Here is a 27,632-nt window from a genome sequence, read left to right as displayed (position 1 = left end):
TTGGACCTTCTAGATTCTTCCTTTATCAACCGTTCCCTTTTATTTTTGAATGACTGCATCTTTTTGCAAGATTTTCTTAACATTATTTCCAACCTTTCCCCTATCCAATCGGATAGGTAAAATGTCACAACTCAAAATTCAACTACATAAGGATGGATGACATCTCCATCCTATTCAGTTCTCTAGTCCTCCAATTCTCAGTAGGAAACAATTTACTTAATTTCTAAAAACTTGTTTGAAAAAAATTTTTGTTACCTAGTTCTCCCTTTTCATAGTACTTTCTTCAGACACAATATTTTTTGAGAATAATTATAGCTCTCCCCCCTCCCTAAGGTTTTCAAATAACTCCCTACTTTGTCATGGTTTCCTTGGTTTCAATTTTGTTTTGGTCTCTGCCTTTCATGTTCAAAGTTTCCTCAAATGTTTGATAACCACTGGCAGTCTATTCACATTTAAGAGTGAAATACTAAAAAGTTGATTGGAAGCTCTGTCGAGGTACAGGGCTTTTTAACTAACAGGATTCACTGTACGATGATCAAATAGGGTAAAGATGGTTTTTGGTTTTGAGAAAACAAAAAGTATAAGTATTGAAAGGCTTTTTTTCCCCTGCACTTATTCAGCTTGTTTTTGCCTGGTGTGTGCTGATATTCAGAGCCCTACCACTCATAACACTTTCACTTAATCCCTCATTTCCAATCTAGCCCCTCACCCCCATCCCCATGTCTGCTCTTGAGTCCAGAGGCTCTAATATCTTTTCCTTAAAGTTCTGAAATTTCATGGGGCTATTTCATTCATTCTACTGGGCACTCATGAGCTGTTAGTCTGAAAAGTCCTGCCTTTTGGGTTTAAGAAAACTTCATAAATATTTCTTTTATAATTTCCTCTCCATTTCTTCAGACTAAATCTCCCATTTCTTGCAGGACAGTTGGGGTAATTACCTGGCTAAACCAGATGAGGTAGAAACCTGGGGGGCCTTTTCTTATACAGATCTTTGATTCTCCTGCACCCACCCCATTCTCAGCCCCAATCCTTATCCCCTTTGCTGAACCTCTTCTGGGTTCAAAAGGGCACATTGGGTTTGCTTCTTGTTAATAACCACCTCAGCAGAGAGAACCCATCTCATTCTGCTCTGTTAAATCAACTTTCACTCTTTGATTTATTTTTCATTTTCCAAAATGTTAATGTCTCTTATTCATTGCGATCACCTCTGGTTTTCCTTATTGAGTCATGCGCCTTTTTTGAAGAATTTCATTACTGGCATTTGAATGGGGTTTTTGAAAAAGTAAAACAAAAAACAAAACAAAACAAAACCCCATGTGTTTAGTATACCACATTTAAATGGAAATCCTTTGCTTTGTTTTTAATATCCCCTTCTACCCTTTCCTACTTTTAGGCCACTCAAGTGTCACAATCCTCTAATCCTTCCCTAATTACTCTTCTGGAAGGAATCTCTTCCTTCTAAAAAGTTCTATAGGCCACCTCTAATCTCTGCTACCCATTAGGTACAAATCAGAGATGCCCTAAAGTTATTTGTATTTAACAGCTCCTAGTAGTCCATGCCATAACTTTCATATGCTCTCTAGGCACTAGTTCCTACATATGAAAAAGCAGAAACTGAGATTTACTGAACAAGAAAAGTAAATTAAGCCAAATCCTGTTTTTTTACTCTTTAGAAATACTCGGTACTGCCCATTCACACCCTTGAATACAATTCAGTATTCTTTTCCGCAGCTTACTCCTTTTTACCCAACTAAAATGAATAATGGCAACCATTTTCTGTGATGTCCAGGAGGATCACTGGTTACCAGTAACATTTGCCACAGTTTAAGTGTCAATAGGGTAAAGGTTTTAGGACAGCAAAGAAGAGCTTAAAAAGATGAGACAGAAGAGCATGTCTCATAGTCGAAGTTAAAGGGGACAAAAGAGCAAAATGGCAAACTCCAGCTTTATCAATGACCAGTTATGGGACCTCTCTGAAATTTAGGTTCTTCATCTGAAAATGGGGATATGACCTATTGTCTACTATGAAGTTTAAACACATGAAAAGTATTTAGCAAAATGCTTACCATACAGTAAGCCATTTCATAGGATCTTTCTCTGTTCTTAGGATACTCATTGCTGGCTTGGGGTTATATTTGCCTCTGGAGGCAATTTCCCTTCACTGAGACACTGAATATGCTGAAACATAAAGAATTCTAGATTATGAGATTCAAGCCCTTAGCTTTGCTCCTCAAGAGTCTTGAGACCTTAAGCAAACTTCCTTATCTTTAAGATGCTGAATATCCCAGTTTCCCTGATAATTGTACTGCATCTATTGCACAAAGCTTGGCAGTTGGTCAATGGACTTTACATATGTTTGGATCATCACCCTCTGGCAGGAAAGTGTTTGCATTAGGACTCTCTATGGCAATAGGCTCAGGAATACTACTCCAGGACCACAAATTGGTCCACAGAGGCTGGAAAAGAATCTAGGCCTTTCACTGCCCTTGAGCCAAGGCAATGGTCAATTAGCAAGGCACCACAGTACCACCTAGTGGCAGTAACACCCTTCCTCTCCCTCTCTCCCAGGTGTTAAGGAAAAGCTGCCAGGTTCAGAACTCTTTGGTCACCTATTTTAAGAGCTGATCAGTCAGAGTTGGAGAGAAACCAAATACATCCCCCTCTCTCTCTCTCTTTTTTTTAATATTAACAAATACAAGCAGCAGAAAGGGCCAGTTGCTCTCTGCTGTTCCCTGAGGGAAAGCCAGAGCACAAAAATATTCCTCTGGGCTTCCTCTAACTGCAGGGCTTGCCTTGCTCCTCTTTAGGCAGAGCTTTGTTCCAGCCCAACTTCCCTTTTCCCAACTCCCCAGTCAGGATGGGAGGCACATGGTTACTGGCGGTGGGAAGAATACTGTAGTTCCAGCCTCTGCTCCTTTAAGTCTCAGCTTGGATGGTGATCACTCATCCTTCAGCAACTAGCCTCTCATTTGCTCTGGTCCAGAAGCTGGGAGGGCTATCAACACACCCGTAGGAGCAGGCGGTGTGACTTCAGTCATCTTCAGATGATTCCTCTTCTGCCTCTTTTAGCCACTGGATGAACCTCTGCAGCTGTAAGGAAGCAGAGTGGAAAGCTATTGAGGAAGGGGAATATAACCCTTCGGTTCTCCTTAGCAGATAAACAGCTTGAGCAGCCAGAGTCCCAGGGACCAACCACCCTGGAATCTATGACCAAGAGCCAGGGACCAGACAACCATTGTGGTCACAGGAGGGCAGCCTGACTCACCTGTTGGTTCTTGCGCAATTGCTGCCCCTTATCAGTCATATCCCTTTGGCTGAACCAGCTCAGGATTGTTTCCTCAGCCAGGATCTCTAGCTGGTAGAAAGCCATCAGCACCTGCAGAAGGCCAGCAGAGGAGATCTCAGGGACCTCAAAGAATCCAGCAAGATATAATAGATAACAGAGAAAGAGGAAGCGAGATCTTAGCACCTCTTTCCACCAAACTATCAGCTTCCTTTTAAACACCAAGCAGTTGCTTTAAAAATAGACAAGAATGAGCTGTTCACTCTGCTACTGGGATAGGTTTAACTCCTGGAACTTTTGTTTGGTTCCTGGGATAATCACCAAATGGTTGCCTTACTAGCCTGGCTCCAAGCTGTACATCCTAGCAAACAGCATGATAATAGGGGTAGATGGTGCTATTAATCAAACCCCATACTGGATTCATGTCAGCCTGTTTTGTGTTTCCATGAAGGCAGCCAAGGTCTGTTTCAAAGCAAATGCAGGACTAGGGGGCTTGAGGTATTCACCTTGGCCAGGGAAGTACTAAGAGCTTCATGCTCCAGGAAGAAGTCCTCAATGGCTGCCAATGCTTCCAAATGATCAGCTGCACGCTTTATGTAGTTCCTAAAAACAGGACTCCAGGCTTTGAGAAGCTATGGAAGAAAGGAGAAGGGAACTGCAATATATTCCTGAGCATGCACCTACATCTAGATAGCAAAGAAAGTCAATATCGATAACAGACGACTATCAGGATATGGGAAAACAAGCGGGAGATGATACAGGCCTGAGGAATCATGTCAGAGGGACTTGGGAGTTGCTGGCAGTCAGGGTTGGTGAAAAAGAAAAGATTTCCCAGAGAAGGTAAAAGGGGGTCAGATGCTACAGGCTGCCTCAACATACCTATTGCCGGCCTAAAGGTTGATCTCATTCTGTGCTAAATCATTTCAGTCAGAGAGTATAAAAGTCTAGGACTATTCTGGATATATCTTTGGGCTGCTCTTGTACCCAATCTATACCCAGAGGCAAGGAGAAAGGAACCACAAGTAACACATATCCCACAGTAAGACCTTCTACTCCCTATTTCCTTTAAAGTGAAACACAGCAAGAACGATGATCTGCCACCACCCAATCTCTTGTCTCCAGCCCATCTTTACTCACGGGAAGCAGCAGGGCGCAGTAACGGTTTGGGTCCAGCAGGGAATCCATCTGTTGGAAGGGGAACTCCAGGACCACGTGGCTCAATACTTGCATCACCTCCTTTAGACTTATGTTGTAGGCGTATCTGTGGGAAGACTGGGGTGACACCAGGGCCTTCACTGGCCCTTTCAGCTTGCTTGTAGGACCATGACTTTGACAGGACACTGGGGGAGAAGTCAGATGGAACAACATGCAAGGGGAAGACTTTGGAAGAGGGAAGTCTATGCTGAGGCCAGAACCTAACATTCTCCTTGAATCATCCTAATTCTCTACTAGCCTTGCTCACTTGGGACGTTGAGGGAATCAGTTCCTATCTGGGAAAGAAACAGGAGAGAACCTCTACCTGCCTGGGATTACCCAGCAGACAGGAGCAGAGGGAAGGGCTGCTCTTACTTGAGAGAGTTGATCTCTAGGACTAGATTGTCACAAGAAATGTTCTCCTCCTTGCCCCGCTGTAGTGTTCCCAGGACTTCATTCTGGAATACTAAAATCAAACGAAAAAGTTCATGAGCCAACATCACTCCAGAATGCTTTAAGTTCTCTACTCCTGACCTTATCATTTATTTATTTTAAATATTTATTTATTTTGAGAGAGAGAGAGAGAGAGAGAGAGAGAGCGCGAGAGAGCATGAGCGGGGGAGGGACAGAAAGAGAGGGAGAGAGAGAGTCCCAAGCAGGCTCTGCACTGTTAGCGCAGTGCCCAACGTGGGGCTTGAACTCATAAACTGTGAGATCACGATCTGAGCCGAAATTAAGAGTTGGATGCTTAACCGACTGAGCCCATCCCAGTACGCTATGGGACTGATTTTATACCAAACCCCTTCTGGGAGAAACACAAGTCTCTGGCTAGTCGATCCAGACGAAGAATGAACTGGAAGTTTTCCTCGGTTTGTTCCAGGACACCGCTCCCCTGGCCACTCACCTTTGAAGTCATCCATCTGTGGGGAGCCCGTTCGGCTGTCTAGCTCCTCAGCATCCATACTCTGCTCACTCTCAGTTTCACTCTCTTCTTCCACATTGATTGTGAGTCCTGAGAACCCATTAAGGGTGAGAAACAAGAAAAGGAAAGAGCCATTGACACAGAGTAATCTATCTACCCTGTCTGAGTGAATAAAGTAATAAACAAGTGGTCTGATTCTGAAGTATTCGCTCTCCTTCAAAATATTCCGACTTAGGAGTGTGTGTGTGTGTGTGTGGGGGGGGGGGTGACAGGAATAAGGCCTAGCTCACCCCATAGATTCTGCCGTAGTTCTTCTTCCTCTTCCACATTCATGTCTGCAGCTTTCCAGAGGTAGCCCTGGCCAGCAACTCCGACTTCTGCTGGATTGTAACCTGGAAAAGCATTGATCTTTAGTGAAGGCACATGAGAAACACAATCACTCTAGGAGGAAATACTGGTTTTCCCACAGGGCAAAGAGACACACAGATGCCCCACACCTGCTAAGCCTCACACCTTTCAGCTTCACTTTCTCCTTTTCTTGGTTAGCCCCAGAATCGTCACTGAACTGGCCATCATCCTCATCTTCCTCTGCATCTGGAGGGTGCAAAGAGATCACCGAGCCCTCAGGCAGCGTGATGTCTGGGCCCACTACCACCTAGGGGACCAAAAAAGAGTAGGTGGCACAGATCCATCAGTGTGTTGGGAAAAGGTACATCCTGACAATGAGCAACTATTTTTACTAAGCTAAGTAGAAGATAAATGAATCCACTGGATTTGCTCTCTCTCCCCGTCTCTGCCCCGTGTGCTCGCGCTCTCTCTCAGAATAGTTTTCAATTAGCAATAATCGTGCCTCGGATAAACCTCATTGGCTACGATACTGCCACTGCACAAAGCTTCTCTCAGAATAAATAAATAAGCATTAAAAACAAGGGGGGCTGCCTGGTGGTTCAGTCAGTTAAGCCTCCAACTCTTGATTTCGGCTTGGGTCATGATCTCACATGGGATCGAGTCCTGCATCCAGCTCTACGCTGACAGTGTGGAGCCTGCTTGGGATTCTCTCTCCCTCTCTCTCTGTCCGTCCCCTACTTGTGTGTGTGCAAGCACATGTGCTCTCTCTCAAAAAAAAAAAAAAAAAAAAAAAAAAAAAAAGAATCCACTGGATTGGGACTCTCAATTCAGGCTGGAACATGGGTGGATGTAAGGCCCCTCTGGCTCAACATGACCACCAACCAGTTTGGGGCTTGTGTGCAGTATGGAGATGGTCTTACCTGGGAAGTAAGGACACAGCGTGGCTTCAGTGTAACTTGTTCCTTGACTTCAGCATTGTCACAGAGCAGAGATTGATGGATCTGTGCTCCAGCAGCCACTCGGACACCCTGCCACAGGTAGGCCTGGTCCAGCACCACGTTATCACCTGGCTCAGGACAAGAAGCATTCCTGGTCACTCAGGGCTCCAGACCAGGGCCATTCCTAGAGGACAGGGCTGACTGATAGCAGCACAACTCCCACCCAGCTCTGATACTGCATCCCTAATTCACCAGAAACACCCTCTCCCCTTCAAAGCTCCAGCCTGAGAATAGAAGTGTTTACCACGACCATCCTCCACTAGGTTTGCAACAATCACAGTCTATATACTGCACTTAAGTACCTGAGAACCTTCAAGATCTCTGGGGACCCCTTTGAACTCAAGATCCTTGTTAGAATCATATCCATGTCTAGAAGTAGAACTCAATTTTTCCATCTCTTCTTGTACATTTCAATTTTTAAAAAAGATTTTAAGGGGCGCCTCGGTGGCTCAGTCGGTTGAGCATCCGACTTGGAGTCAGGTCATGATCTCCCACTCATGGGTTCGAGCCCCACATCGGGCTCTGTGCTGACAGCTCAGAGCCTGGAGCCTTGCTTCGGATTCTGTGTGTGTGTCTCTCTCTCAAAATAAATAAACATAATAATAAAAAAAATTAAAAAAAAAAAAAAAAAGATTTTAAGTAATCTCTACACCCAATGCAGGGCTTGAACTCACAACCCCGAGATCAAGAGTCCCGTACTCTGTCGACTAAGCCAGCCAGATGCCTGCTCCTCTTCTTGTACATTTTAGAATTCGAATTTTATTGTTGTTCTTTTAAAGGGCCAGTTCCATTAAAAGCAACACATTCCTATAACCAAAGTGACTTACCAAGAAGCAACCAGGTAGTAATGGTAGAGTAAAAAGAATGCTGTACTTAGAATACTCACATTCAAGTCCTAGCACTGCCTCTCATTAGCTTATAACCCTGAGGGAGATAAACCTCTTTGAGCCTGTTTGCTTGGCTATAAACCGAGAATAAATAATACTCACTTCACAAGGTTTTTGTGAGGATAAATGAAACGATGCACGCAAAACCCCTTTGTAAAACTGCAGTGCACCAAACAGATGTTATTATTGCATGTTAATTATCCACTTGGTCCTGAATGTGAATAAGGTACTCTGGAATGTGAAGGGTCACCCAGTAAGAGGCTCACAGGCCACAAATTAAAGGCCACAAATTTCACATCCCTATTCTGTCCTTTACTAAGGTAGCCACACTAGTTCCTCCTTCTCAGGAACGATCCCTCTCTTTCTCTGAAGACATGGGGCTCCCCACGTTCCTGTTCCTAGGGTGACCAGTTTGATTTCCCCACCTGTGCTCACCAATGTGGCAGCCAGGGCCAATGACACTGTTGGTAATAGAGCAATTGCTGCCAATGACGGTGCCAGAGCCCAGAAGCACATTTTCCTCCAGGACGCTGCCATGGCCTAGGCTGACTTCAGGCCCTCGGTAAATGTTATGCCGGGAATGAGTGCAGTTCTGGGTTGTGCTGTCAGTGAAGTTTGCCTCTGGCGTGAGTGGGTAGACCCATCGGCGGATGACATCAGCACAGACAGCCGCATACATGTGTAGGTTGGAGACCCGGGCGCCATATTCCCTAGTTGTCACGTGCATGTGGATCTGGTTCCCTAGGATCTGAAAGGGACAAGGAAAGGGCGGTCACCTAAGTAAGTAAGAGAGGAAGAACACAACCAGGTACAATTCTTTTCTAACTTTAAGTTCCCCTCTGCCTTTCAATGTCCTAGCCAAATGGTCAAGATGTTTCTTTGTATATTGTTTCCCTCTCCCCCCCGCCCCACCCCCTAGTTCTTTTTCTTACTCCTAAGGCTCAATAAAACACAAAAGAGGACCAAAAATTATCAGCATGGGATAAAATCACAGCCCTCTTCTAAAGAGGCATGGGAACCTTTTCTTACCTCCTCATTCACTAACAGGCCTCGCACAAAGTCATCTCGAGTTTGGTAGTCAAAGTTGTCTGTAAAGAGTTGAGCCACCTGTGGGGGGGATGTTGGGTGGCACCATGGTAAGTGCTATTCTCTGGAAGCAAAGATAAGCCTCTAGAGACCTATCAGACCCTATGACAGTTGGACAAGGGCCAGAATCCCAAAAAGGCTCCCAATGGGATCCTGGGGTCAAGATGAAGCACCCGTTTACTGTGGAACTGATAAGAGAAAAAGGGAGAAGAAATATACCCTGGCCTTCTAAAGGAGCAATAACATACCTCAGAGTTTTACTCTTTGGATATGCAGCTCTGGCCCTGAAAAGCTCACCTGAGGAGAGCAGATGCTGATGTGACAGTCCAGTAAATCATAGCGAATCTCTACACCATCTCCACTGCCCTGGAACAAACTCTGTAGGGAGAAGTTACAAGCACTTCAACGTGTCTCCTGCTAAAGCCTGTCACTTTCCCATCTCAAGGACCCCAGATACCCACATACCAGAGGAAAAGAAAACCGTCGAAGACCTTGGGTCTTCTGGAAATGGAGAACCCGGTTTGTGGCACTATCCACAGCCACTACCACATTGTCCTCATGGCAACGAGTTGGGTGGCTAGGGGATGACTCTTTGAAGATCATTGTCATCACAGATACATTTTTTTCTAGCTTCCGCCTCAATCTATAAAGGATAGGAAGGAGAGAGCAGCAAAATAGCAGTCTTTGGGCTCTGCTGGTTCCAAACCCTTTGTCCTTACCATCTTCCCATCCTGACCTGTGTTCTTCCAGGGCTTTGGTAATATTGATGTTTGAGATGACATCCCCATACACCAGAAGGAAGTCAGAGCGCACCAAGGCCTTGGCATCAACATCACGGAGAACATCCCCCAGTGATCGATATAATTCTGATGTAATTATTCGAACCACGTTGAGGGATGTAGGGCGGCACCACTTGGATTTCCTAAAGGAAGGTGGATGAGGGGAACGAGCAAATCAAGCATAAAGATTGCGTAGAGCTTCCCTATTTTTCTCCCCCATTCAACATTCACACACCTTCTCTACAGCTTTTCTGGGTTCCTGCCAGCATCCTCTACTTCAAAGAGATTTATGAACTATAATGAATGGTTTCAGCATCCTGTGTCACCAGTCTTGTTTTATGGGTTAGAGAAACATAGTTATTTCCTCTCCATACCCTGACACCTGTCCCCAAACATGGATCTGAATTCAAAATCCTGCTGAGACTTAAGAGTATACAAAGTATCCTGGGAACACACTTTCCATGCCACTTCTCTCCTTGCAAAGTCCAAACCAAATTTAGGAGCTGTCTAAAGGACACCATGCTAATATCCTAGTCTTTATGCCATAAACTTCCATAAATCCTAAGATTCACTCTTTTTCAAGAAGATTTCACCAAACATTTGGTTAAGTGTTTATTTACTACGTGCTTTGTACTAAGCTAGGCACTGTGAATACAAAGATGAGGAAGAGCTCAATATTTAGAAGCTCAGTGGCAAAACAAAGATGTTTCTGTCATGACTTCCATATTGGAGCCTTTAAGTAAAAGCAAAATCAACAAGATCAAACTTTATAAATGAGATTTAGAAAAAATCCAAATGTTATTCTTTAATCTTTGTCATAACTTCAGCTGCTCACCTCCTGATAGGTGAAGAGAATGCCCTTAGTCCTTATGATGGAATCCAAACAGACATTTTTTCCCCTCACAATTTCTCCTTACTTAGTTACAACCATCCTAAGGAAACTGGAAAAAATGGTGAAATATGGAAAGAAAAGTTGCAGAGCCTTACAGTAAATGTTCCTTGATTTGAGCAGCCTTCCAGCAACAAAAAACAAAGGTTTCCTGTACACCTGTGGCGGTCAGAAATTCCAGAGTGTAGTCAATTAGTGCCACATTGGCCAGGGGCAAGAGGACCTGGAGGGCAGGAGATGAAAAAAGTCTTAATTTTTGAATCCAGAAAGGTCCGCTGGGCACTATTCTTTCCTCCACTTAACCACAATTTTCACTCCCCTACCAGTGTTCCCAAACGCTATCGTTTTACTTTATCTTCTAAAGTTAAAAGAAATCAGGCCCCTACCTTTGATGTTCATGGCATGCTCTAAGCATGAGAACCTAGGATGAGAATGTAACAGCAAGCATGGAATCTGCTTGCCTAGCAACAGACACACAGCTGCTACAGGACAACAGGCCACTCTGGCAAAGGATAATACTAAAAATCAATCTTATCTCCAGAAACGTAAGCAGTGATAAGGCCCTTTCCTCCATAAAATTTCCTTCCAGATCTCTTTCTGGCCATCCCAATCATTTGTCCAAAATGAACAGCCATTAGGCTTTTTGGGAGGTGTGGGAAGTTAGGATTTTTTTTTATCCGAATGCAGCTGTCTTTGAACTAGGGACTGCTGAGTGACCCTGCAATCCCTAAGACTAGCTCAGTCCAATTCCCCAGTATCTAGACAATACGGGGTCTGCTGGCAACCGTCCACTAAACCAGTTCTGTCTTCCTTTTGACAGATGGCACCGTCTGTCATTAAAACCTGGAAAGAAAAAAAGGACACCCTCCGGGATTCAAGACAGCTCTTACTATGGGATCAGACTGTTACCGGTCTGCTCTTTTTTCAGGCATATGACCCCCCTTTTTGCAGGCAAAAGGAAGTGCTGTTCCCATTCACCTAAGGATCTCTTTTTCCATTGCACGGTTAAAGGCAGCACAGCCTCCTCCTGGGGCATTGAATCCCCGTGTGAAGACTTCTCACAAGCACTACTTCTACATTGAGCCCTATACAAGCCTTTCAAACCTGAGGTGGTCAGCATGAGTGCCCATCTGCCAGAGCACTCCCCACTACGCAGCCGAAAGGATAACCTGCTGTAGCCCGGCCACCTTCGGGCCCTTTGGCTGCTGCCGCGCGCGGTGCTCACCCGAGGCTGGTCCTTAGAGATGGGGAAGAAGCGGCGATTGAAGCTATCTGCCACCAGAACTGCTTGTAGGGGCGGCGGCGGTTCCTCCTCCGACCCTTTGGCTCCCGCGCCGCTGCCGCTTCCCGGCCCAGGGCCGCTGCGCTTGTTGGCCCGACTAGCCACCGCACCAGGCGACGCCACCACAGTCGCCGCCATCTTCTTCCCTCACGGCCACCGCTTCCGCACGGAAGCTGACACCGCTCGGAGTAGGGGACAAAAAGGACCCAGCGCTCGAAACGCGAAGGACCAACAAAAGGAAGGAGGGAGGAGACAAGGAGAGAGCAGTGCGCAGGCGTGTTCCCTAGGCGCCGGCTCCTGGGAGGAGCAAGTCGTGGGCCGCCTTTGGGCTCAGCGGATGGAGGCGCGGGGTGGGGTGGAGTCCTAAGGCGCACAGACTCGAATTGCAGGTATGGTAGGCCTTCTTTTATACACGAACTGGCTGAGATTTCTCGAGGGATGATGCGACTTGGGGTCTCTGCTTGATCCATTCGGGATATGTAATCTTCCTCGGCCGGAGCATTTAAAAAATTGCAGTCCTCCATCTACGTTCTAGTCACTTAAATATGACCCAGCACCTTGGGGAGTTCGGAACCCAGTCAAACATCTCCTTCCTCAGGGAACTCACAGTCCACCTAAATAAATACAGAACATGGTATATAGTAGGGAGAGTAGTAATTCTGTGGAGCCTTGATGGTGGCCAGCGGACGATACCAGCATTATCTCATTTAATTTTTCACACATCTTATTCATTCGCTCAACAAACGTTTTTTGAACACTCAGAGGAGCGAACTTCACCCAGCAGCTACTAACTAAGTGGAAGAACTGGTATTGGAACCCGATCTGTCTGACTTCAGAGTTCCACATCTTTCTGCCAGGTTACGTGAGGATAAAAGTTCCTATTTTATGATTTCTTCATTTCTTCATTCATTCGGCCTATCAGCATTTCTTGAAACCCTACTGTGTCTTAGAGCGGAGTTGAGGTCGATCTAAGGTTGAGTGGGACTGGAGTTAAACCTTTGAGGCGGAAGGAACTAAGCAAAGCCCTAGGCTCGAGAGGCAGAGCATGATTGGGGGGAAAGGCGGTGGCTGCAGGGAGAAAACCAGTCCTGCGGAGGAGTCAGACCTTGGGGACGCGGGGGAAGCCAGGCAGCGCTGCTTGGCGGTTATTTGGAAGACTAGTTTTCCAGCAAGGCTCAGCGCCCTTTCTACACAGAACTGTGCGAAATCCATGATCCGCTTATCCGGCAAAGTTTCTGCAAACCTTGTTCTCACCATTGCTGGCCTTGTACGTTGCCATTTGGGGTTCAGAAGGCTTAGATTTGTTGTTTCCACGTGGTCATTGTGGTTTGACTAGAGGTACTCCGGCTCTCCCCTCCTAGGACCACGGAGTCTTTCATTTCTTCCCCATACTGGTTAATGATAGTGCTGAGCAAAAACCATTTCTTAAGGATTTGGGAAAATTTAGGCTGGAGAAGGGAAGGGAGAAGGCATCTCAGTAGAAGTTTTCACTTAAATATATGTGCACTGTAAAGGATGCTATTCTACTGTCCTACAAATCCATGGGCAGAAAGAGAAAAAAAAAAGGCTGATTAAATTGGATTAGTGATGTGCAGGTGTTGGAGCAGTGGTGGTGGTAGTGAAGCATATGGAAAGTAGGTCCAATTTTAGGAAAAAAAAATATTTATTTATTTTGAGAGAGTGTGCGCATGCAAGCGAGTGGGGGAGCAGCAGAGAGAGAGGAAGAGAAAGAATCCCAAGCTGGCTCTGAGCTGTCAGTGCAGAGCCCAGCTGGGGGCTTGATCCCATAAATAGTGAGATCATGACCTGAGCCGAAATCAAGAGTCAGACATTTAATGGACTGAGCCACCTACGCACCCACAATTTTAGAAACTTTTAAATGACTCTTGTGATCCAGGAAAGTGGTGAGTGAAAAGTCTAGAGTCATGAAATTCTGTATACAGATAGCTGGGTATAAGGTTTTTAATGGAGGGGCTCAGGGAGGATGTATGTTTCAAAATTTACTCGACTCAGTAACAACAACAACAACAACAACAACAACAAAAATCCAAACAAAAATGGGTCAAATTTCCTGAATAAACATTTCTCAAAAAAAGATCTACAAATGGCCAATAAAGGACATGAAAATATGCTCAATATCACTAAACAATAGGGAATTACAGGTCAAAAGTACAATGAAATATCACCTCACATCCACTGGGATGGCTACTATCAAAAAACCAAAACAGGAGTGCATGGGTGGCTCAGTCGGTTGGGCATCTAGTTCTTGGTTCGGCTCTGGGTGTGATCTCACAGTTTTGTGGGTTTGAGCCCCGTGTCAGGCTCTGCACTGGTGGTGTGGAGCCTGCTTGGGATTTTCTCTCTTTCCCTGTCTCTCTCTCTCTCTGCCCTTCCCCCACACTTGCGCTCTGTCTCTCTCAAAATAAATAAACTAAAAAATATTAAAATAAAACACAGAAAATAACAAGTGTTAGTGAGGAAGTGGAGAAATTGGAATCTTTGTACCCTGTTGGTGAGAATGTAAACCAGTACAGCCACTGTGGAAAAACAGGACAGTGGTTCTTCAAAAAGATTAAACATAGAATTACCATATGATCCAGCAATTCTACTTCCAGATAAATATCCCCAAAAAGTGAAAGCCGGGACTCAGATGTTCGTACACCTATATTCATAGAAGCATTATTCACAATAGCTAAAACATGGAAGCAACCCAAGTGTCCATTGAGGAATAAATGGATAAGCAAAATGTGATATATATGTATAACAATATTATTCAGCCTGAAAAAGGAAGGCTATTTTGACATAAGCTATAGCATAGATGAACCTTGAGGAATTATGCTAAGTGAAATAAACCAGTAACAAAAAGACAAATACTGTATGATTCCATTTATAGGAAGTACAATATTCATATAGACAGATAGTAATACTGTGGTTGCCATGGGCTGGCCAAGAGGAGGAAACGGGGAGTTGTTGTTCAATGTGTACAGAGTTTCAGTTTTATAACACGAAGAGTTCTGTGGATGGAGGATGGTGATGGTTGCACAACAATGTGAATGTACTTAATGCCACTGAAATGTACAGTTAAAAATGGTTAAAATAGTAAATCTTATGTTATATATATATTTTACTGCAGTAAAAAAAAGTTGTAAAAAAGCTTACTGGAAAGATCCTAAAATCCACAAGTACATAATCACACATACACACAAGCAAAATTAGTGAAAATCCTTTCCCCTATTTCTGTCATCCTACCCAACCTTGAGAATTATAACCATTATTAATAATTCGGTACGTAATCTTTCCATTTCTCCCCTAAGTTTATATGTCTAGGTCTAGAGATATATTATATGATTAAACACACAGACACAGACACCCACAAACATACCATATACATATATTCATACATACATGATATACGTATATTCGCACATACCCAAGCATAGAATTATGTTTAGAGACAGTATGCTATATGATGGTACTCCAAGGTCAGAGAATCTGGGTTCCATTACAGGCTCCAGTCATTTACTAGCTGTTTACCCTTGGGCAGATTACTCATTTTCTCTATGCCTGGACTTCTTCATCTTTGAAATGGGACAATAATAGTATTTACCTCATAAGATTGTTGTGAGGATTAAATGAGATAACATATAAAAAGTTCCCCACCAGGGCATCTGGGTGGCTCAGTCAGTTAAGCATCCAACTTTTGGTTTCAGCTCAGGTCATGATCTTGCCATTTGTGGTTCTAACCTCACATTGGGCTCTGCACTGACAGTGCGAAGCCTGCTTGGGATTCTCTCTCTTCCTTTCTCTGTGCCCCTCCCCTGCTCTCTCTCCCTCTCTCTCAAAATAAATAAATAAACTTAGAAAAAAAAAAAAAAGCCCTATACCTATTGTGGTGAGCACTGAGTAATGTATAGAATTGTTGAATCATATTGTACCTTGAAACTGATATAACACTGTATGCTAATTATATTTCAATAAAAATATGAAAGGCCCTTAGAACCCTGTGTGACACACTGTCAATGCAATTTGAATATTTGCTAATGATAATGATACATTTTTGTCTGCAACTTAATTTTTATTTAATATACTGTAGAATGTAGACAAACCTAGCTATTTTCAATGATTCCATAATATTCTGTAGTATGAATATACCATAATTTGCCCAACCATTTCTTTAAAAATTTTTTTAAAAAAATGTTTATTTGTTATTGAGAGACAGAGTGTGAGCATGAGAGGGGCAGAGAGAGGGGGAGACACAGAATCTGAAGTAGGCTCCAGGCTCCGGGATGCCGGCACAGAGCCCAATATGGGGCTGGAACTCACAAACCTCTGAGATCATGACCTGAGTCAAAGTCAGACGCTTAACTGACTGAGCCACCCAGGTGCCCTGACATCTTACCCATTTTTAAGTGCACAGTTCAGTAGTGTTAAAGACATACATGTTGTTGTGCTACTATCACCACCATCCATCCATAGAACTCTTCTCATGTTGCAGAACTAAAGCTCTGTCCTCATTAAACAATAACTCTTCATTTCTTTCTCCCTTAGCTCTGACAATCACCATTCTACAATTTGTCTCTAAGCATTGACTACCCTAGATACCTATGTAAGTGGAATCATGCAATATTTGTTCTTTTGTGACTAGTTTATTTCACTTAGCGTAATATCTTCTTTTTAAAGATTTTTTTTAAAGTTTATTTTTGAGAGAGACAGAGCGCAAGTGGGGCAGGGGCAGGGAGAGGGGGAGACAAAATCTTGAAGCTGTCAGCACAGAGCCCAAAGCAGGGCTCGAACCCACGGACCGAACTGAACTGTGGGATCATGACCTGAGTTGAAATCGGACGCTTAACCGACTGAGTCATCCAGGCACCCCACTTAGCATAATATCTTCAAGGCTCATGCCTGTTGTACCATATGTCAGAATTTCCTTCCTTTTTAAGGCTGAATAACATTCCATTGTATGTATACACCATATTTGTTTATCCATTCATCTTGACACTTAATAGACACTTGGGTTCATTCCCTGTTTTCGCTATTGTGAATAATGCTCCTATGAATATGGGTGTATAAATATCTGTTTGAGTCCTTGCTTTCACTTTTTTTTGGGTATGTATCCAGAAATGAAATTTCTGTATAATATGATAATTCTATGTTTAATTTTTTTGAAGAACCGCCTTCCTGTTTTCCACAGCAGCTGTACCACTTTGCATTCTCACCAACAGTGCACAAGCGTTCTAATTTCTCCACATTCTTACCAACACTTGTTATTTTTTTTATAAAGCTTTATTTTATAATCATCATTATAATAAGTATATGAAGTGGTATCTCATTGTGGTTTTTTTTTTTCATTTTTAAAAAGTTTTTATTTATTTTTGAGAGACAGAGAGAGACAGAGCATGAGCGGGGGAGGAGTAGAGAGAGAGAGAGAGGGAGATACAGAATCCAAAGCAGGCTCCAGGCGCCAAGCTATCAGCACAGCTGACCCTGATCCTGACTCAGGGCTTAAACCCATGAGCCCGTGAGATCTTGACCTGAGCTGAAGTCAGACCCTCAACCGACTGAGCCACCCAGGTACCCCTCGCTGTGGTTTTGATTTTCATCTCTCTAATAACTAGTGATATTAAGTATCTTTTCACGTGCATAATTATTGGCCATTTGTGTATCTTTTGAGAAATGTCTATATAAGTCCTTTGCCCATTTTTAAATAGTTTTTTTTTTTTTAAGTTGTAGGAGTTCTTTATATGTTCTGGATAGCAATCTCTTATCTGATAATATCATTTGCAAATATTTTCTCCAATTCCACGGGTTGCCTCTTTACTCTGTTGATAATGTCCTTGGATGCACAAAAGTTTTTACTTTTGATGACGTCCAACTTACCTATTTTTCTTTTGTTACCTGTACTTTTGGTGTCATATCTAAGAAATCGTTGCCAAAATCCAGTGTCAAGAGGTTTTTCTCCTGTGTTTTCTTTTAACTTTTAAATGGCACTTTTTTTTTTTTTTTTTTTTTTTTTGTCTTCAGGTTCTACTATAAAGATGTCAAAATAATGGTAGGATCTTTCCCCTGCAGGGTACCCTTGGTACATGCACAAGAGCAGGCCATTTCTAGGCAGTGCTAAAGAGGACTTGGGGATTGCATGCATCAGCTGGTGGATTAGAGCATTTTGACAGGAAATCTCAGAGCCTTTTGTGCTTCTCATCTGGGCTCACTTGTGGTTTAGTAATCCGAGCTGATAGTTCACTGCCACAAGTGTTGTTGTTTATTTTCTAGTTACTTTTGGATCTGGAGTTGTTCTGAAAGCGTTCTAAATATGTTATAGGATAGCTGAAATGTTTACTGTTCATGTCCTAGCTTGCTAGAAAATGAAAGAATAAGTAAAGTTCTGAGTTCTCTCCCATTCTCTTTTCTTTTCTTTTCTTTTCTTTTCTTTTCTTTTCTTTTCTTTTCTTTTCTTTCTTTCTTTTTTTTTTTCTGGAATCTTCACTATTATCTCCAGTGATAAAACTAGTTTCTGTAGGTATAACAATCGTCTTTGTCTTCCAGGATGAGCTGAGGAAGAAATATCCTCTAAACTTTCTATAGCTCAGGCAAAACATGCTGGGATTATTCAAAAGAAACTTTACTCAAAAACTTAAGGGAAGGGGTGCTTGGGTGGCTCAGTTGGTTAAGCATCCGACATCAGCTCAGGTCATGATCTCACAGTTCGTGGGTTCAAGCCCTGAGTCGGGATCTGGGTCAGCTGTGCTGACAGCTCTGAGCCTGGAGCCTGCTTTGGATTCCGTGTCTCCCTCTCTCTCTGCCCCTCCCCCGCCTGTTCTCTCTCTCTCTCTCTCAAATAAACACTAAAAATTTTTTTTAAAAAACTTAAGAGAAGGGAGAAAAAAGGGAAAACAGTCACTAACACACATAATACTCTGCTTGGGCTGGGCCTTAATAAGGTGCTGGAGGGTGGCTTGGGGAGTTGGGCACCACCACCCTCTGGAGGTCATTGCTGTGTTGTGCAGAACCTATTCTGCAATTATTGTAGACTTACTTAGGTACCTTTTGACAGAGTGTTCCAAAATTGTAAAGAAGGAGCCCAGCCATATCCACAATGTACTTTGAGCCCAGGACCTGGGCTACTCTGTGACCAGTTTTCTTGAAAACAGCTTGAGCTTTGTGGCTGGGGAGAGAGCCATCTCTCTGAGAGTCAATAAGGTTCCTGAGACAGCATTGCCAAGAGAAAAAAAAAGTATGGCTAACGTATCAGCTTGAACATCAGAGTCTTGAATCCTGATGGAGCAGGGATTATAAGAACAGAGGGACACTATACTTGACCTGCTCTTTATCCAGCCTCCCACAAGGGGACATGTGTGCGTGAGGAGGGGCAGAGCTGTGGTATAAAAGAGAGAAAGTAGGTAGATGACCAACTGTCCTTGTCATCCAGGACTATGCCAGTTTTAGCACTGAAAGTCCTGCATCCTGGACTCAAGGAAACTCTCAGTCCTTGGCAAACTGGAATGTTTGGTTACCATAGAGGCAGGTCAGTAGGTGCCAAGAATTTTGTTGGTAACTCCCTCCTAAAGAGTCTACCTGGAGAAATAACCAGAGCTTTCCCAATACCTGGACAAGAAGGGGATCCTGAGTCTGGGGGGCCAGAGGATATTAACAACACTGTGGTGCTTACAGGTGGCAGAACTGCAAAACACCAAAGGAAAAAAATTAAAGTCAGCCAGAGAAATATATATTACCTAAAGGGGAACAGGGGCACCTGTTCAGCGTCCGACTTCAACTCAGGTCATGATCTCGAAGTTTGTGAGTTTGAGCCCCATATTGGGCTTGCTGCTGTCAGCCTGTTGGGGCAAAGACTGCTTCTGATCCTCAGTCCCCTTCTCTCTGCTTCTCCTCCGCTTGTGCTCTCCCAAAAATGAATAAATATTTTAAAAAAATAAAGGGGGGGCGCCTGGGTGGCGCAGTCGGTTGAGCGTCCGACTTCAGCCAGGTCACGATCTCGCGGTCTGTGAGTTCGAGCCCCGCGTCAGGCTCTGGGCTGATGGCTCGGAGCCTGGAGCCTGTTTCCGATTCTGTGTGTCCCTCTCTCTCTGCCCCTCCCCCGTTCATGCTCTGTCTCTCTCTGTCCGAAAAATAAATAAATGTTGAAAAAAAAAAATTTAAAAAAAAAAAAAATAAAGGGGAATAAAAATTAGATTGACTTCACTAGAGCAAAAATGCAAGCCAGGGGCGCCTGGGTGGCTCAGTTGGTTGAGCATCTGACTTTTGCTGAGCTCATGATCACACAGTTTGTGAGTTCGAGCCCCATGAGACCCATGTCAGCTCTGGCTGACAGCCCAGAGCCTGGAGCCTGGAGCCTGCTTTGGATTTTTCATCTCCCTCTCTCTCTCCCCCTCCCCCTCTTGCACTCTGTCTCTGTCTCTCTCTCTCAAAAGTAAATAAACATTAAAAATTTTTTTTAAAAAATGGAAGCCAGAAAATAATAATAGCATAACATCTTTAAAGTGTTAAGAGAAAATATCGTCAGCCTAGAATTCTCTTCCCAGAGAAATTATCTTTTAAGAACAAGGGTGAAATACATTTTCAGATCAACAAAAACATGCACTTAATCATCAAAAGTCCTTTATTAATGGTACTTCTAAAGTTCTACTGTCCAGTGCAGTAGCCACTAGCCACATATGGCTATTTAAATTAAAATTATAAAACAAAAAAATTCAGTAATGAGTCACATTGCCACATTTCAAGTGCTCCATAACCACATGTGGCTAGTGGCTGGTTTATGAGACAGTGCAGATAATGATTATTTCCAACATTTTGAACCGCATATTGAATAGCACAGTTAAAAGATATACCTCAAAGCAGAAGATTCCAGAACAAAGGTTTGAGATGCACAGTGAAAGATCTAGTAAAAAAACAAAACAAAACAACACAAAACCCTGTAAAACTGTAAATGTGTGAGTTAATCTAAATAAATATTGGTGATATAAAATAATATTAATGTCTGAATTGGGGAGTTAAGAAAAGAATGTGCTAAATTACTTGTAAATATAAGTCAGAAAGGAGATGATTAGAGTTAAAACATTCTAAGATCTTTCTTATTATTCATGTAAAAACTGGGTCAAAAACTAAAATTCAGCAATATCTGTTTACAAATAACACACCTAAACATAAGGACTCAGAATAGCTGAAAGTAAAAAGATGGAAAAAGGTGCACAAGGCAAATACTGTTCAAAACAAATCTGTTAGGAAGTTTTGCTAGAAATTGAAATGGTCACTTTATAATGATAAAGCTTTAATTCGCCAGGAAGAGAAAATATTTCAAATTCTGTGCACCTAAAAATGAAACTTCAGAGCATATGAAGTAAAAATTAACGAAACTATGAGAAACAATTGACAAATCCATCATCGTAGGAAGATTTTAAATATATTTCTCTCAGTGTTTGGTAGATCAAAGAAATACATGAATAAGGATACAGAAGACTTGAATATCACAAGTAACCATTTGATTTAATAGATATTTACAGCACACCATTCAATAAGCAGATTATACACATTAGTTCTAGATGCCTGTGGAATGTTTGTGAGCATTAACTATACATAAATAAAATCTCAATAGATATCAGGGAATTGGACTCCTGGGTGTCTTGGTCCGTTAAAACTCCAACTTCGGCTCAGGTGATGATCTCACGCTTCATGAGTTTGAGCCCCACAATGGGCTCTGTGCTGACAGCTCAGAGCCTGGAGCCTGCTTCAGATTCTATGTCTCCCTCTCTCTGCCCCTACCCTGCCCACATTCTGTCTCTGTCTCTCAAAAATAAAATAAACATTAAAAAATTGTTTTTAATTAAGAAAATCTCAATAGATATTAGGGAATTGGTGTTACACGGACCCTTTCCATGAAAAGTATGGTCCATAGAGCAACAGCAGAATCATGTGAAAGCCTGTTAGAAATGTATAAGCTCAGGGGTGCCTGGCCAGCTCAATCAGTAGAGCATGTGACTCTTGATCTCAGGGTTGTGAGTTTGAGCCCCACGTTGAATGTGGAACCTACTTAGAAAAAAAAAAAAAAAAAAAGTAAAAGCTCAGGCCCCTCTCCAGACCTCCTGGGTCAGAACCTGCATTTTGACAAGATCCCCAGAGCATTCCATGTGCACATTAAAGTTTGACATGCATTGACAAAGCATGTTTTCTAACCACAGTGGAGTTTAGAAATCAATAACATGAAGATAATTAAGAAAACTCCATGCATTTGGAAATTAAAAACACCTCTGAAGATAGTTATACATACAAATATATATCATCTCACATATGATCATATAAATATATATTTGTATATATGATAATGTTTATTTCATTTATAGACTATACTTGTATATTTGTCAACCCTATAGATTGGTTCCCTGAGTCCATAACCCTAAAACAGAAATAATGCCTCAAACTTTGTGTCATAATACTAATTTAATTGTAGATAATATTTTGAGAGCCAGTAATGTGCTTTTCTTCCTTATCTTTCTGAATACATGACATCATCATAGTTGGTTTGAAGCCTGCATCTGCCTGAGAAGAGATTAGGATTTATAACAAAAACGAAAGAAACAAGCAGGTTTTTTTTTTTTTTTTAACGTTTATTTATTTTTGAGGCAGAGAGAGACAGAGCATGAACGGGGGAGGGGCAGAGAGAGAGGGAGACACAGAATCGGAAACAGGCTCCAGGCTCTGAGCCATCAGCCCATAGCCCGACGCGGGGCTCGAACTCACGGACCGCGAGATCGTGACCTGAGCTGAAGTCGGACGCTTAACCGACTGCGCCACCCAGGCGCCCCAAGCAGGTTTTTTTTTTTAAAGCTCATTTTATTTATTTTGAGAGAGAGAGAGAGAACATACAGGTGAGGCAGAGAGAGAAGGGGAGAGAGAATTCCAAGCAGGCTCCGAACTGGCAGTGCAGAGCCTGATGTTAGGGTTGAACTCACCAACCAGGAGATCATGACCTGAGCCAGAATCAAGAATCGACATTTAACTGACTGAGCCACCCAGGTGCCCCAAGAAACAGTTTTAAAAACATTTTAGAATGAAAAGTTTAAACATATACAAAACTAGAGAAAGTAGTATGATGAATCCTCGTGTACCCATCACCATGTGACATGATTAACTCAAATCTTATTCCATCTGTATTTCACCTCTGCCCCCCACCCCCAGCCATTTCTCTCTTTCCCTTTGGATTATTTAAAAAAAAATTTTTTTTTTACGTTTATTTATTTTTGATAGAGAGAGACAGAGCACAAGTGGGGAAGGGGCAGAGAGAGAAGGAGACACAGAATCTGAAGCAGGCTCCAGGCTCCGAGCTGTCAGCCCAGAGCCTGACGTGGGGCTCGAACTCACAAACCGTGAGATCATGACCTGAGCCGAAGTCGGATGCTTAACTGACTGAGCCACCCAGGCGCCCCTCCCTTTGGATTATTTTAAAGCAAATGCTAGACATTTTATCATTTCATCTGTAAATATTCCAGCACTTATCTCTAAAAAAAGGACTGTTTAACAAAAATAGCCATAATGTCACTATTCTACTGAAAAATAACAATAATTTTTTGATATTAAATATCTACTCAGTGCTCAAGTTTCCCTAATTATCTCATAAGGTGCCTTTTCTTTTAATAGTTTATTGTTTCATAGGGCCAAAAGAAAGTTTATATATTGGAATTTATTGAAATGTCTCCCAAATTTCTCTCTTAAAAAAAAATATTCATGGGGACACCAGGCTGGCTCAGTGGGTAAAGCCTGGGACTCTTGATCTCAGGGTTGTGAGTTCAAGCCCCAACTTGGGTGTGCAACCTACTTAAAATTTAAAAAAATTAAAAGAAATGTTAAAAAAAAAAAAGGCATATATGGAGAGAAGACAGCCTGAGTCTTTTTAGGGGCACCTGGGTGGCTCATTTGGTTAAGCATCTGACTCTTGGTTTCAACTAACATGATCTCACAGTTTCATGAGTTCGAGCCCCATATGGGGCTCTGTGCTGGTGGTGCAGGGTGTGCTTTGGATTCTCTTCCTCTCTCTCTGCCCTTCCCTGACTTGTGCTGTCTTTCTCTCTCTCAAAATAAATAAATGAAACTTGAAAAAAAATATTCACTTTGAAATAATTTTAGATTTACAGAAAAATTGCAAAATAGTATAGAGTTTCCTAATATTCTTCCCCCAATGTTAACAATTTACATGACCGTAGTACAATTATGAAAGCCAGGAACTGGTACAATACTATTAAGTAAGCTACAGAGTTTATTAGAATTTCAACAATTTTGCTCTTCAATATCATTTTTTTCTGTTCTAGGATTCTACCAAGATCCCCCATTGAATTGCATTTGTTTTCACTTCCCCTTAGTCTCCTCCAATCTGTGACAATTCTTCAGTGTGTCCTTGTCTTTCAAGACTTTAACTTTTGGTAAGTACTGGTCAGTTATTTTGTAGAATGTCACTCAATTTAATTTACTTAGCAGCTTTCTAATTACATACCATATAGTTCACTCATCTGATGTGTACATTTCAATGTTTTTAGTATATTTAACAGAGATGTGCAACTATCACCATAATCTAATTTTGGTACACTTTCATCATCCCATAAAGAAATCTTATACCCATCAGTAGTAAGTCCCCTTTCCTCCCAACCCAATGCTGTCTCCTCCTCCATCAGCCTAAGTCAGCTCCTTGTCTACTTTGTATGTCTATGGATTCTCTATGGATATGCCTATGTTGAACATTTCATATTGTGTGACACAATATGGCTTTTTGTGTATTTCATTTAGCATTTCACTGTCCTCAAGGTTCATCCATGCTCTGGTATGTATCATTATTTTTTTTTATGGCCAAATAATATTACATCACATGTATATACCACATTTTATTTTTTTATTATTTTTTTTTTTTCATAATTTTAATTTTTTTTTTAAACGTTTTATTTATTTTTTTGGGGGGGACAGAGAGAGACAGAGCATGAACGGGGGAGGGGCAGAGAGAGAGGGAGACACAGAATCGGAAACAGGCTCCAGGCTCTGAGCCATCAGCCCAGAGCCTGACGCGGGGCTCGAACTCACGGACCGCGAGATCGTGACCTGGCTGAAGTCGGATGCTTAACCGACTGCGCCACCCAGGCGCCCCTATACCACATTTTATTTATCCATCATCAGTGGATGGACATTGGCTTGTCTCCTTTTCTTAGCAATTGTGAATAATGCTGCTATGAACATTTCTGTACAGGTCTTTGTGTGGACATATGTTTTTATTTATCTTGGTCACCTACCTTGGAGTAGAATTGTTGGGTCATATGGTAACTCTAGGTTAACATTTTGAGGATCCATCAAACCATTTTCCAAAGAGGCTACACCATTTTACATTCCCATCAACAAAGTATTCAGTTTCAAAGTTTCATAGTCAAAGGTTTCAATTTCTCCATGTCCTCACCAATACTTGTTATTATTATTATGTGTGCTGCTGAAGTGAGCACACCAATACTTGTTATTGTCTTCTTAATTGTAGCCATCCTTTTTAGTGTGAAGTGATATGTTATTGTGATTTTGATTTGTATTTTCCTAATGACTAACAGACACTGAGCATCTTTTCATGTGTTTATTGGCCACTTATATATCTGTTTTGATAAAATCTTTTATGCACATTCTCTGCTCTATTTTAAAAAATTGATCATCTACCTATTGTTGAATTCTAAGAATTCTTTATGTATTCTGGATACAAGTCCTTTGTCAGATATATGACCTTCAAATATTTTTCACCCATCTGTGGGGTTTTTTCCCCACTTTTAAAAAAGATTTTATTTACTTGAAAAGATTTTTTTGATGTTTATTTTAATTTTGAGAGAGAGAGAGAGCGTGAACAGGGGAGGGGAAGAGAGAGAGACACACACAGAATCTGAAGTAGGCTCCAGGCTCTGAGCTGTCAGCACAGAGCCTGACGCAGGGCTTGAACTCTTGCACCGTGAGATCATGACCTGAGTCCAAGTTGGACACTTAACCAACTGAGCCACCCATGCACCCCTTAAGATTTTATTTTTAAGTAATCTCTTTCCCTGATGTGGGGCTCAAACCCACAAGCCTGAGATTGAGTCACATGCTCCACTGACTGAGCCAGCCAGGTACCCCTCCCACTTTTTTTTCTTTTTAAAATTATTTTAGAGAGTGAGGGAGGGTGGGGGTGGAGGGGTAAGAGAGGGTCAGAGGGAGAAAGAGAAAGGATCTTAAGCAGACTCTGGGCTCAAGGAAGAGCCTAATGCAGGGCTCAATACCACGACCCTGGGATCATGACCTGAGCTGAAATCAAGAGTCAGGCATTCAACACACTGAGTACCCGGTTGCCCTGCCTCTCCCACTTTCTTGATGGTTTCTTTAAGCACAAAAGTTTTAAATTCTGATCAAGTCCAATTTATCTACCTTTTATCATTTGTGCTTTTATTATTGTATCTAAGAAACCATTAACCAACCCAAGATCATGAAGATTTACTCCTATGTTTTTTTCTTTTTTTTAAAAATTTTTTTTTTCAACGTTTATTTATTTTTGGGACAGAGAGAGACAGAGCATGAATGGGGGAGGGGCAGAGAGAGAGGGAGACACAGAATCAGAAACAGGCTCCAGGCTCTGAGCCATCAGCCCAGAGCCCGACGCGGGGCTCGAACTCCCGGACTGCGAGATCGTGACCTGGCTAAAGTCGGACGCTTAACCGACTGCGCCACCCAGGCGCCCCTCCTATGTTTTTTTCTAAGAGTTTTAGCTTTTATATCAAGGTGTGTGATCTACTTGAAGTTAATTTTTGCATATGGTGTGATTTGGGGATCCAAAGGCATTATTTTGCATATTGAAATCTAGTTATCATACTGCCATTTGCTGGAAAAGTTAGTCTTTTTCCATATTGAATTGTCTTGGTCCCTTTGTAAAAAATGAATTAATCATAAATGTTTATGAACTCTCAATTCTATATCGTTGATCTATATGTCTATTCTTATGTCAGCAAAACACTATCTTGATTATTGTGGCTTGTAATAAGTTTTGAAATCAGGAAGTGTAGGACTACCAACTGTGCTCTCTTCCATGATTATTTGAGTTATTCTTTAAGTATATTTTTTTAAATTAATTAATTTATTTTTGAGAAGGAGAGAGAGAGAGAGAGAAACAGCAAGGGAGGGGCAGAGAGTGGGGGACAGAGGGTCTGAAGCAGGCTCTGTGATGACAGCAGAGAGCCCGGTTCGGGGCTTGAACTCACAAACTGTGAGATCATGACCTGAGCTGAAGTCAGACGCTTCACCGACTGAGCCACTTGGGCTCCCCTGTTTTGGTGATTCTGAGTCTCTTGCATATCCATATGAATTTTAGAATCAGCTAGTCAATTTCTGCAAAAAAAGGCAGCTAGGACTTTGATAGGGACTGTGTTGAATCTATAGGTTAATTTGGTAAATATTGCCATCTTCACAATATTAAGTTTTCCAAATGTAGAACATGATATGTGTTTCCATTTATTTACATCTTCTTTAATTTTTTTCAGCAGTGTTTTGTAGTTTCCAGTATACAAGTCTTGTACTCTTTTGTTAAGTTTATTCCTAAATGTCTTATATTTTATGATTCCTAATTTTAATTTCAGGTTGTTTATTGTAAATATATATAAATTAATGCTTCTTGTATATTGATTTTGCATCCTCTAATCTTGCTGAACTCATTTACAGTTATATCTCATTTTATTGCACTTTATCACACTTCACAGATATTTTGTTTTTACAAATTGAAGGTTTGTAAAGGGCCCCAAATAGCCAAAGTAATTTTGAAGAAGAAGACCAAAGCAGGAGGCATCACAATCCCAGACTTTAGCCTCTACTACAAAGCTGTCATCATCAAGACAGCATGATATTGGCACAAAAACAGACACATAGACCAATGGAATAGAATAGAAACCCCAGAACTAGACCCACAAACGTATGGCCAACT

At 42.1% G+C, this 27,632-nt stretch overlaps 1 protein-coding gene, 1 long non-coding RNA gene and 1 pseudogene across 3 annotated transcripts in view; 1 reads left to right on the top strand and 2 right to left on the bottom strand.

Moving 5' to 3' along the window:
- Positions 1–1,132: 1,132 nt before the first annotated feature.
- Positions 1,133–11,865, bottom strand: EIF2B5 (eukaryotic translation initiation factor 2B subunit epsilon). The gene is made up of 16 exons (XM_040480915.1): positions 11,612–11,865; positions 10,485–10,609; positions 9,455–9,640; positions 9,184–9,361; positions 9,016–9,096; positions 8,662–8,739; positions 8,068–8,380; positions 6,668–6,813; positions 5,913–6,054; positions 5,690–5,791; positions 5,382–5,489; positions 4,853–4,943; positions 4,421–4,544; positions 3,790–3,915; positions 3,266–3,376; positions 1,133–3,090 (listed from the first exon to the last, which is right to left on the bottom strand). The coding sequence occupies exons 1-16, from the start codon at positions 11,804–11,806 to the stop codon at positions 3,031–3,033; spliced, it is 2,166 nt and encodes a 721-aa protein (XP_040336849.1). The 5' UTR covers positions 11,807–11,865; the 3' UTR covers positions 1,133–3,030.
- Positions 6,210–6,294, bottom strand: LOC121034292 (uncharacterized; annotated as a pseudogene).
- Positions 11,866–11,944: 79 nt separating the features above from the next.
- LOC121034073 (uncharacterized) overlaps positions 11,945–27,632 on the top strand; it is a 37,151-nt gene continuing 21,463 nt past the window's right edge. Inside the window, exons 1-3 of one of the 2 annotated variants that reach the window (XR_005792271.1) lie at positions 11,961–12,057; positions 16,217–16,274; positions 23,983–24,093. This is a non-coding gene — a long non-coding RNA (uncharacterized LOC121034073). Of the gene's footprint in view, positions 12,058–16,216; positions 16,275–23,982; positions 24,094–27,632 lie in introns of both variants that reach the window. The other variant, XR_005792270.1, reaches the window with a different exon arrangement.

The sequence above is a fragment of the Herpailurus yagouaroundi genome, unplaced genomic scaffold, assembly GCF_014898765.1.
Source record: "Herpailurus yagouaroundi ecotype Mexico unplaced genomic scaffold, PumYag 159, whole genome shotgun sequence".
Classification (NCBI taxonomy): domain Eukaryota; kingdom Metazoa; phylum Chordata; class Mammalia; order Carnivora; family Felidae; genus Herpailurus; species Herpailurus yagouaroundi.
This window is presented reverse-complemented; position numbering and strand designations above follow the sequence as displayed.